Consider the following 12,005-nt stretch of genomic DNA (forward strand, 5'->3'; position numbering starts at 1 on the left):
TATATATATATATATATATATATATATATATATATATATATATATATGTCTGTTAATGTCTCTGCAGGCGTAAAGCTTGACCCCAACAAAGCGTGGTGCCCGGTACTTGAATGTCAGGCGGTGTGCAGCGTTCAGGCGAGCACCGAGGGCCGACCGGCTGCGGTGGCCTGCCCTGCTTGCCGCACCCTCTTCTGCTCCAGCTGCAGAGACACCTGGCTGGACGGCCACACCTGTCTTGAGCAGCAGCCCATGATAGCCCCCTTCCTGTCTGAGGAAAACAGGTGGGTTCATTTAGTAACGCAGCATCGATTCATTTCTTTAACGAAGGAGTACTTTGCAAAAGTTCTTTTTCGTATGATTTGAGCTTTTCTACATTTTGTCAGGTTACAGTCACATACTGTAATGTATTTGTAAGAATTTTATGACGGATCAAAGGGAAGTGGAGCTTAACTGTGAAAAAAATGAATGCTCATTAACATGAAATCACAAATAACAAGCTGAAATGTTGGGAGAGTGTTTGCTAGATAACTTCAATTCAGTCTGATTGGATGGATAAGATTGGTGAGCATTGGTTTATGAGTCTCACCAAAGAGTTTCAGGTTAACTCTGAAAAGCTTCCCCCACAACATGATTCTGCCACCACCATGTTTGGGATGGATGGACCACGGTTTAGGATTTTTATCTTAGTCGAACACAATGAGAGCTAGCTGCTCTCTTTGGTCTTTATCATGTCTTCACCAAACTGAGATTAAATCACACAATCCTAATATGATTTAGGATGAAGGATGCGAAATACAAATGCAAAGAAATATTGTTCAGCTTTTTAATTGTGAAAGAAAATTATGAATACCATCTTTTTTTTAATTCTACATTTGCATTCCTTAGTGTCCGTCTGCCATATTTCTCAAAGACGCTTTAGTCATGCTGCTGGAAACAAACCTTGTAGAAAATAATAGTTTTTTCTAATTCATTTAGAATATTCCTAAAAAAAAAATGTTCAGTGCAGGAAATCTGATGTTGGACTCTGAAAGGATTAATACTGCGATTTTTAAGGCATTGAAACCAGTGACAGGGCTGAATATCTATGATTTTGGGATTTACAGCCTGGTGTTCCTCGGTGTACGATGGTAGAGCTGCATAATCTGCCAGCTGTGGCTCAGCCAGCCTGACTGATGTCACAGGACGCCACTGAGTTAAAGTCATTGTCTTAGCGCCAGAGGGAGGAGGCTTATGGAGCAGGGATGTGTTAGTCAGATGCTGCAGTGCTGCAGACTAACATCTGACCACAGCATCGCTCGCCGCTATATTCCTTGATTTGACACGTGCTTTTGATATAATCAACCGTAATGGTCTGCTGGCTAAATTAACTCAGTTTAATTTCTCTTAAATTGCCCTCTGCTGGATGAAATAATAGAAAATAAAAAAAAAAGTTAGATAATTCACAGTCCACATTGCTCACTCTGCTGGAGTCCTACAGGGATCAATACTCAGACCACTTCTTTTTGGACTTTATGCCAATTATTTACCCAGTATCAAGAATCTGTATATTGTTATTCTATGCTGACGACACTGTGCTATATATTCATGCAAAAACTTAAAGTGAAGCTGCTGCTGGTCTCTCCAGCGTTGCTATCAGTTTGTCAATGGCTCCAGCAGGCCTGGACTGGGAGATTTTTTTCAGGCCGTGAATCAGTCATGTGACCAGGCCACCCTGGTTACATGACAGGTTTCTTAAGTAGTAAAATGAAATGTGGCTGGGATCTGTTTGGCTTTGTGAGAACCCAACTGAAAATTTAAAGCTTTTATGAACCAGAAAGTAAGTTTTTGTTATATGTTTGAGGTCACCTTCAGTGTTGACAAATCAAACCAAGTAGAGGAACAGACTGGGATCAGCTGTTTTTCACACTGAGCTATCAGAGCTCATCAAAGCAGCTGAGGTTTCTTGATGAAAACTAGTGTTGCACCGATACCAGTATTGGACGGGCCCCCGATCCAGCACTAAAATGGTGGTAATAGTTAAATAAGCGCTTGGCTCTCAAAATGGTATTGGTACCTTATTTGTCGGTACTTACCGATACCATTCTGAGAGTCAATCGTCTATTCAACTATTGCCACCGATTCCAGGTAGGCAATAAAACGTTCTACTGGATTCACTTTGTATTAGATTTTTTGCTGCTTCAAAAAGGTAGGCAGCAGCTTAACAAAGCCATGATGGCAATTATTTTACTTCCAAGTAGTATGCAGTTCTACAAACACAGCAATTTCAAAAAGATGTTATCGGTATCAGCTGATACGGCACAGCCAGGTATCGGGGCCAAAAAATGGCATCGGCGTAACACTAATGAAAACAAAGCAAAACTAATTAAGTCAGTCTGGCTATAATTTTTGTTCCCAATTCCCAGTTAAATGTGATTATAGGGAAGCTCAATTTTTATAGATACAGGTTTATAATATGATTTTATTTTGTATTAATTTTGATTCCTAACTAACTTCCAGGCAAAATATTTGTTTTTTATTTGAAAAGGAAAGCATAGATTTATTAATATGAATTGCTCAAATTAAAAGATCAAGTAAAATAGTCTCTATTTCAGTTATTGTACATTCCACATTCCCAGGCTGGCGCATTCTGGAATACTCCCGATTCTCCGTATGCCCAGTTTATTTCAATTCAGTTTATTTCTATGGTGCCAATTCACAACACACATCATCTCAAGACACTTTATAATTAAACCAGATCATACAGTCAAATTGATTTAAAGTTTTCTATCTAAGAAAAACCAGTTGACTGCATCAGCTTATTAACTCGAATGCAATCCCTCACACTAAGCATGCTTGTAGCGACAGTGGAGAGGAAAAACTCCCTTTTAACAGGAAGAAACCTCCAGCAGAACCAGGCTCAGTGTGAGCGCCCCTGCAGAGTGGAAGAATAGAGATAGAAGGAAGCAGAATGAGGAAATGTGGGTCCCTATGTCCTCCAGCAGTCTAAGCCTATAGCAGCATATCTATAGAGATAGCTCAGGATAACCTGAGCCACTCTAACTATAAGCTTTATCAAAAAGAAAAGTTTAAAGCCTACCCTTAAAAGTAGACAGGGTGTCTGCCTCACATACACAGGTATGGCTCCAGGACTCCTGTCTACGTCTTAACATCAGTAAAACAGTCCGGATTTTTTCTCCCGACAACCAGTCGAGAGTGATGATCAATAGATACAGACAGGATGTGATTGAATATTTGAAATATCTAGAGTGGTCTTTGATTCTAACTTAGAGCAGAATGTAAAGACAATCTCCAATATAATTAAGTTTAATCTTTCTAACTTTAAACATATAAGATCCTCTCAGACTATAGAATCAGCCAAAGCTTGTATGCATGCTGAGATATTTAGCCAAATAAAATACTGCCACACCACAGGGTCTCACACCTCACAGGCCATTCTAGAAAAGCTTTTATTTATCATTGTTGTAACATTTGAAGTCAATACAACATTTTTAATCGTTATCAGATATTTATGGATGTGCTTTAAACTGACTCGCTCCTCCCCTAACAGATTTTATATGCAGAAAAAAACAGTAATAGAATAAACAGCAGAGCTCAGCGGTGTAGAGCCTAATTTGGTCGAATGGTTTCGTCCATCAGAGGAACACGGGCAGAGAACACACTGCCAGGCCATATTAGGGGCTGGGGGGGGGACCTACAGAAGTTTTAATGTTGGTTGAAAGCTAACCAAACATGTGTTCACAGGTAAATTGATCTGTTTTCTTGGCCCTGCCTACCTAATGTTATTGTGATTTTTATTGGCGTCTTATCTGTTTTTTCCCCACTCTGTTCTCCATTAGGATCTTGTTTAATGTTTATGTTTTTTTTTTACCTGCCTTAGGACAGCAAACGCAAATTAGCTGCTGTGCTAATTCAGGATATTTACATTGATGCTTTAAGGCGACATGTTGATGAATGTGCATTGTCCAAATAAAAAAAAAGAAAGGGAAGGGAAAGAAAATAAAATCCTCCTCAGATTCCCTCTCTTTATGTTCTTCCTTTAGCATATTTGTATCTTATTGTTTTAAATCCTGCATTTTTATCACTCTGCTGTTCCTGTTTCTTCCTGTTTGAGCCGCTGAGAACAATAATCAGGGCGCACTTGGACAGTCCCTCTCTGACGCTTCTGTCCTGAATAATTAACCCAGTTCAGGCCCAGCTCCTCGCTCGGCTGCTAAATACAGATTCCTCACATTGGTGAGGAAAATCCAGCGGCCCTCATGCTCTCAATAACTGTTTTCCTGTTGCACCCTCATGCTCTCAACAGCGACTCGGACGTGTCCATCAAGCAGTGCCCGATGTGTGGCGTGTACATCGAGAGGAACCAGGGCTGTGCACAGATGCTGTGTAAGAGCTGCAAACACACGTTCTGCTGGTACTGTCTGCAGAACCTGGATGTGAGTCTCAAGCCTCCCTGAGCAATAAACACCTGCATTGTTCAAATGTTGATCTGTCCCAACAAGCTCTTTAAATTGTTCTAAACGCAGGGCGACATCTTCCTGCGGCATTACGATAAGGGCCCCTGCAGAAACAAGCTGGGACACTCCAGGGCCTCAGTCATGTGGAACAGGACACAGGTGAGGTCGCCAAGCAGGAAGTTTGTTCATTTCAGCTGTGAAGTCTTTGTTTGAGCAGCTCCGCCTCCAGAACAGCCGGTCTGAGAAGCAGGTTCTGGCATGCAAGGGTTTTCATTTCTCACTCCCTACCAGCTCCAAAACAAATGTACCTCAGATGTCACACCTGGGGAAGGCACCAGTTGCAATATGTAGATATTTGGTTTCATGAGATATGAGCCATCAGAAATTAAGTAAGAAAAAAATATTTTTAGAGAACATTTTAGCAGCAGGGTGCTTTGCAGCCTAACAACTTGTCATTTTGTACACAGAGTGTATATAAAAACAAATTTCGTTCAATACAGCTTTCAAGACATTTCCATTTTTAAAGTACAGCACTGATAAAAAGTAAGCAGCCGACTGGAAAAAACAATCTAAAAATAAGTAAAAAGTTCTTAAATTAAGGATATTTACTGTTAATTACAGTAGGTAAATGAGATTTTGAGTTTGGCAATGGAAAGAGTATTTTTACTCTTAAAATAAGATAATTAGATAATATGCAATTGAATTAAGATGATGCAATTGTGTTTTCTTATTTTAAGTGTAAATTGTCTTGTTCCATTGGCAAAATGTCTCTTTTACCTCCTCAATCCAAGAACAAATGCACTTATTTTAAGAAAAAAATGACTAATCTAGATTTCCATTTTCCCAGTGATAAAATATGAACATAAGACTGTATATGATTTACAGTTTCCAACATTCAGGGTTTTTTTTAAAAACCCCATTTGGGAAGAAACTGGTCAAATCAAGGGAAAAAAGTTTTTTTTCCCTTGATTTGAGCAGGTAAGAACATTTGTCAATGGAATACGAACATTTAAAATTAAAATAACTCAAATAAAACTCAAATCTCATTTCAAGCCTGATATTAAATTATCTTATTTTAATGGCAAAAATACTTATTCTATTGGCAGATCATCTTATTTACATGACGGAATTATTATTACGGTATATATTTTATTTTTTTTGCAGCAACTGTCATTAAATTATGGCAGTCATGTTGGATCCAGTCATTCTGCAAAAAATTGAAGTCTAAATAAGTCATTTTTTTCTTAAATAAGTGCGTCTTTTCTTTAATTAAGGAGGTAAGTGAGACTCTTTGCGAATGGAAGAAGACAATTTACAATTAAAATAAGAAAAACTGTTGCATTACCTTATTTCAAGTGCAATTATAATTAGTTCTAGATCATTTTTGCAATGAAAGAAAGCAAACTACCAGCCAATCAAAGACAGGACACCTTCATCCGTTCCAATCTGCATGTTTCCTAAGTAAAAACCAGGCTTTCTTGGGCTACTGTATAAAACCTCAAACTCAGCGCTATTTCTGACATTTTGAATTGAAAAAGCTTCCTGGATGGGAAGCGAAACCTCTTTAAACTTGGAAACAAAATCCAGTGGATTGATTTTAAATTCTTTGGAATAATCTAATAATCTTATTTGAAAATAGAAAATCTCATTCCATTGGTAAATCATCTTATTTACCTACTGAAATTTAAGGGTAAATACACTTTATTTAAGACATTTTTACTTATTTCTCGATTGCAGTGTAAAATTTTTTTTTTTGCTGCAGGTGGTGGGCCTCCTGATGGGCGCCAGCCTCATCGTGCTGGTGACATCCCCTCTCCTCCTGCTGGCCTCGCCCTGCATCCTGTGCTGCGTCTGCAAGCCCTGCAGCAGAAAGAAGAAGAAGAAGAAGAAGAAGAAGAAGAAGAGGGACCCCAGCCCCTCGTCATCATAGCGGCTTCAGCCCCCATGTGCCTCTACCAGGATAACTCCACTAGCATCCTGAACACCACAGAAGGTGCAAAGTGTTGGATGAACTTTGGAAAGTAAAGTTTTTGTTTTTCTTCTGTAGAGACCGTGGCCCCTTTAGCGGGCTGCCTTGATAGATGAGTAAAAACTTTAATGTTAAACTTCAGCCGACAGCTGTCCAGTCGTCACTCTGTCTCAGTGTAAATATGTGGAATGTGAGTCCCCCCCTCCTTTTGCAGCGGTTACTTTCCGATGCATAGCAGCCTATAACTGGACAGCGGGTACTGAATGTTTTGCTGCACAGGGCTCTTTCTTTAACTCTCCTCTGCACACACACACACACACACACACACCTTCACACACACAGATCAAAGTGCAAAGCCACCCTCATGTGCCAAACATCACGATGCCAAACCAGAGGCGTTAAGGGCTCAAGTGCCTCTCTGTACAGTTCCAGGTGCTTGGTGTGATTTCTTTTGCCTTCCATTCTACCTATACTGTATCTTATGCAAAAAAGGAAGAAAAAGAAACTCTGAAAGTAGAAAACAGTTGAAAATCACACAGGGCTGGAGGACTTTGGTGAATATATGATGGTCTTTATTAATTGGTGAAGGTAGCAGATAGCAAAACACTAGCTGTTTAAAATCTGTGTGGAGATGAGACCTAGTCAGACGCTGGATCTGTGTTTCAACCTGGCTTCTGTTCCAGACCAAAGGCTGTAATATAGAATCTATACTTTGCAAAAATGTGTTAATTTAATATTAATGTTTTTTTTTTCTGTCTATTACTGTCTGTCATTTCTATGTTACTGTTTATGTTTCAGCATTTTCTAAACGCATCATTACAAATAAAAACGTTTTATCAAACGATTCTTCATGAGATCTCTTTTTTTTAAACACATACATGATAAGGGGAAAAGAAAAATGCAGCTATGCTTTCTGTTGGAAAAGCAATGAGCTCCAAACATTGGCTCCTGTCTCAAAACTCCTCAAACAGGTTTGCTCCGCGTTTATAAGGCAAGATAGCTGTCAATAAAAACGTATATGTAGTGTATCTGGGATGTGGTGGTGGTGCGGGGGATAGGCGTGCCTATGTTCAGACGCTTCGGTCCTCAACTCAGCCGTCACAGGTTCGAGTCCCGGCCTTATGACCTTTTGCTCATCACCCTCTATGTTTAAAATAATAAAATAAAGGCCACTATGGCCAGAAAATCATCTTTAAGCTAATTGTTTAAGATTTGTTCATTATCAACTGGTCGGGCGGAGCTAGATGAGGGGCCAGGGGTGGCCATGGTAACCCTTAGCCAATCAAAGGCCACCCCTGTGGCCACTCTACCATTTAATTTCCCTCTACACTGGAAAAACGATCTAGAAATAAGTAAACATTTTTTAAATTAAGTGTATTTACCCTTGATTTGAGTAGGTAATTGAGATAGTTTGCCAATGGAATCAGTATTTTTACTATTAAAATAAGATAATTAGATAGTATTCACTTGAAATAAGAGAATGCAATTGTGTTTTCTTATTTTAAATCTAAATTGTCTTGTTCTGTTGGCAAGATGTCTCTTTTATCTCCTTAATTCAAAACAAATGCACTTATTTTAAGAAAAAATGACTTATAAAGATTTAGATTTTTTGCAGTGTAATACAGATGGCGGCAGCAGTTATATTCTCAAGTGGAATATTCAAAACATTTACTTTTTCTGGGATTAATTATACACATCAATATGCTAACATCAAAGATGATAAGTAAAGAATTCATGCTCTTTTCAGAACTAGATTTTGTGTTTTATGGGGTCAAGAGAAAATGATCTCTCTGCAAGCCATACAGGAGTTAATTTACGTAGATATTAGTGCTTGTAAATATCAATTTTATGCAGAATGTTCGTTCATACAAGTAGGTAAGTAATGGAAAAGATTTACGCCCCAGAACTCAAAACGGAAATATTTTTATCCACTATACCTTTTATCTAGAAATTACGAATGTTTAAATATATGCATCTATTTGTTAGCAAAGGTAGTAGGAAAGTATAGTTTGTCTTTATTTAGAAAATATGGATGTTTTGCTGGTTAATTTTCCTGTTGGAACAGTGTAGACTGACCCATAGGTTTTGGTGCCTATCCACTTTCGGCCACCCCTCAGAGTACATTGGTTGTTGCCTGGGCCCCCTCTCGTCTGGCTACGCCTCTGGAATACATAGCTGACATTAGATAATCTGTGAGAATAGTTTAGAACTTATGAATGTGAAGACAAAATTACAAGTTTCTCAGTATGAATCATGTTTGTAAAATTGTGAACCACAAATTTATGGGTGCAAATCACAGCTTTATAAGGATTTATTGTATATTTTGTATAAAAAATACATTTAAAAGTACATATTACAAATTTACCTGTATCAATTATAACTATACTAGAAGAAATTACAAATGAATGGATACAAATCACAGCTTTACAAGTATGAACCACAAATCCATCAGTCCAAATCCCAAATTTATAGATATATGACATATTTACCAGTATAAATCCCAAGTTCATAAATCTACAACCCTTCATAAAGCTGATGCACTCTTTACCAGTTGGAAAGAATTGAAGATTATAGGATGGCGAGATCTGAGCCGTCATTTGTAAAGAAGAGTGGAAAAAATTGTAACACTCCAATAAATGTATAAGAGAAGCCAGGAATAAATGTACACAGTCCAAATGATTACATAGACGGGTTTTCACTCGAGAACTTCACAGAATGGGAATCATGCCAGATAATATACGTTGGAAATGGCCGCTCAGATCCAGGTTCATTTCTATGTCTGTTTGGGAATGATGGAAATTTGACTCCTTTTGGTACGCTGCAAAAAAAATAATAAATAAATCTAATTTCTTCCTTAAAATAAGTGCATTTTTTCTTGATACTATTGTTTTTACTCATAATCCTACACTGCAAAAAATGAAATCTAAATGGGTAATTTTTGCTTAAAATAAGTGCATTTTTTCTAGAATTGAGGAGATAAGTGAGACACTTTACAATGGAACAAGACAATTTACATTTAAAATAATAAAAAAACCATTGCATTGTCTTATTTCAAGCGCATAATATCTAACTATGTTATTTTAAAACTCCATTGGCAAACCATCTTATTTGCCTGCTCAAATACACTTAATTTCAGACATTTACTCATTTTTAGATTTTTGCAGTGCACTGGAAAAACGATCTAGAAATAAGTAAAATTGTCTTAAATTCAGTGTATTTACCCTTAATTTGAGTAGGTAAATGAGATAGTTTGCCAATGGAATGAGAATTTTTACTCTTAAAATAAGATAATTAGATAAAATGCACTTGAAATAAGATAATGCAATTGTATTTTCTTATTTTAAATGTAAATTGTCTTGATCTATTGGCAAAATGTCTCTTTTACGTCCTCAATCCAAGAACAAATGCACTTATTTTCAGTGACGTGCGGTGAGGTTCATAGCTGGTGAGGCACTGACGTCATCAGAATCAGATTTGCAAATAGATGCATAGATTGACAGCAGTTTACAGGTTATGTTTCACTTCTGCATCCTTACACATACGTACAAACTGTAGCTCACAAAACACACATTTCCTTAAAAAACAAAACAAAATAAATGTTATTACTGTCTTACCTTTACTTATAAATGAATAGAAGTCCTCCTTATCTTCCTTCAGTTTTAAAAGTCTCTCTGTCTCAATGGAGATCACTGCCAGGGAAGAAAGCCTTCCTTGATCCGTCCTGTTCCTGCCTTATGTTTTCAGTCTCTTGAGCACCCCCTGCCATGAGGCAAGAGAACTGCCTGCCTCACCTCGAACTTGTTCTCTGCCGTTTATAATCGCTCATTACACGAAACACGTTACACAAACACAGTTGGTGACAAAAAGCTCTGTACATTATATACATAAGCCAAATTATTAGAAATAAGTTCACATATTACATTTGTTTAAACCATTTTATTGACGCCGTACAGCAACATGCTCTCTCCGCTTTGCAGCCAGCGCAGAGCCAGGGGTTGCGCAATCCAAGGTGAGGCAGAGCTCGCTGCTGCCTCACCGGCATCGCTTCCAAGCATTTGAATGGGAAAATAAGAAAATTCAGCGATTTTGAACAAATAAAAATCGAAATTGGTGAAGCTACATGAAAAATGAATATTTTTTAGTACAAACCACCGGATGAATATAACAATTTAAATTACTTTATGATTATATATTTTCTTTCTTTCCATGATGGCTGGTGAGGCACTGCCTCACCTGCCTCCCCTGACCGCACGTCACTGCTTATTTTAAGAATTAATGACTTATCTAGATTTCTATTTTTTTCCAGTGTGCAAAAAGCACTGGACAGTATTGAAAAGTGGACTGGCTTGATTATACCCATGTCACCCCTATTGTTCTTATTATGCTGCAAAAATCATCTAAGAATGAGTGCAATTTCTCACAATGTGTCTTTTATCCTAATCTGAGGAGGTAAAAAAGATTATCCCCCAATGGAATGACTATTTTTACTTTTGAATTAAGATACTTTTATGATAGGCACTTGAAATAGGAAGCAGCACACTCGAAAAAGATCTAGAAATAAGTAAAAATTACTTAAATTAAGTGTATTTACCCTTAATTTGAGTGGGTAAATGAGATAGTTTGCCAAACTAAGATAATTAGATAATATGCACTTGAAATAAGACAATGAAATTGTCTTTTCTCATTTTAAGTGCAAATTGTTTTGTTTCATTTGCAAAATGTCACTTTTACCTCCTCAATCCAAGAACAAATGCACTTATTTTAAGAAAAAACATACTTATCTAAATTTCTATTTTTTCCAGTGCAAATAAGTTTTTTCTTATTTTAAATGTAAATTGTCTTTTTCAAATGGCAAAGTGTCTCACTTACCTGCACAATTGAAGAAACACTATAAGAAAAATTGACTTAGGTGTAATTTTTTGCAGTGCAGGGGATCTATCGCCTGTTTCAAAATGTGACTTTGTGGTTATAAAGTCACAAAGTCACAGCTGGTTGAATGATTTTCAGTGTGTGGAAATCCCAAATTTAACATGTTATAAATTGGGTCATATGATAATTTCTTGGCTTTATTCGATGATGAAATGAGATTGACTGAGGTCGATAAAGGGTTAATTTTCTCAGAACATCATCTGTCTTTTGTTTAATGTTTTTTTGTGGTGTTGTATGAATGGCACCTTATAATATAATTGTATTTTTTTTTTTTATATCTGCCGTTATTAGTTTTTGATAATGGATCAAAATGAAAATGAGAGGTAACAACATGATCGGAAACTGTCTGTCTTTATTTTTTGTTAAATGTTTAAAATGAAAATAAGTAAAAACCTCGCCTACAAAAAACAAAACAAAAGTCCTTCTACTTTCTGATGCTGTACTACTTCATGTTGGTTTTAAATCCCTGTAGATTACATAAATTTGCCACAGGAACATGAGATCGTCATAACATTGAAAGATCTCACAAAAATGTCCCCTGATACTGTAGAATAAAGGTCAAAGGTCAGGCTGCAGTGGAAACCCAACCCGCAGAAAACAGTCTGGACAAATGGCTAAAAATGAGTGAAAAGAAATCAAATATTCAATAAAAA

General features: G+C 37.1%; 1 protein-coding gene across 1 annotated transcript in view; it reads left to right on the plus strand.

The window, feature by feature from the left end:
* Positions 1-7,264, plus strand: part of rnf144b (ring finger protein 144B) — a 30,637-nt gene extending 23,373 nt beyond the window's left edge. Inside the window, exons 5-8 of the mRNA XM_038267322.1 lie at positions 68-281; positions 4,304-4,433; positions 4,524-4,613; positions 6,217-7,264. Of these exons, the coding sequence (XP_038123250.1) occupies positions 68-281; positions 4,304-4,433; positions 4,524-4,613; positions 6,217-6,384 (602 nt within the window). The 3' untranslated portion in view covers positions 6,385-7,264. The remainder of the gene's footprint in view (positions 1-67; positions 282-4,303; positions 4,434-4,523; positions 4,614-6,216) is intronic.
* The last annotated feature ends 4,741 nt before the right edge of the window (positions 7,265-12,005 follow it).

Source organism: Cyprinodon tularosa, unplaced genomic scaffold (assembly GCF_016077235.1).
Source record: "Cyprinodon tularosa strain WSP-4 unplaced genomic scaffold, ASM1607723v1 ctg669, whole genome shotgun sequence".
NCBI lineage: Eukaryota > Metazoa > Chordata > Actinopteri > Cyprinodontiformes > Cyprinodontidae > Cyprinodon > Cyprinodon tularosa.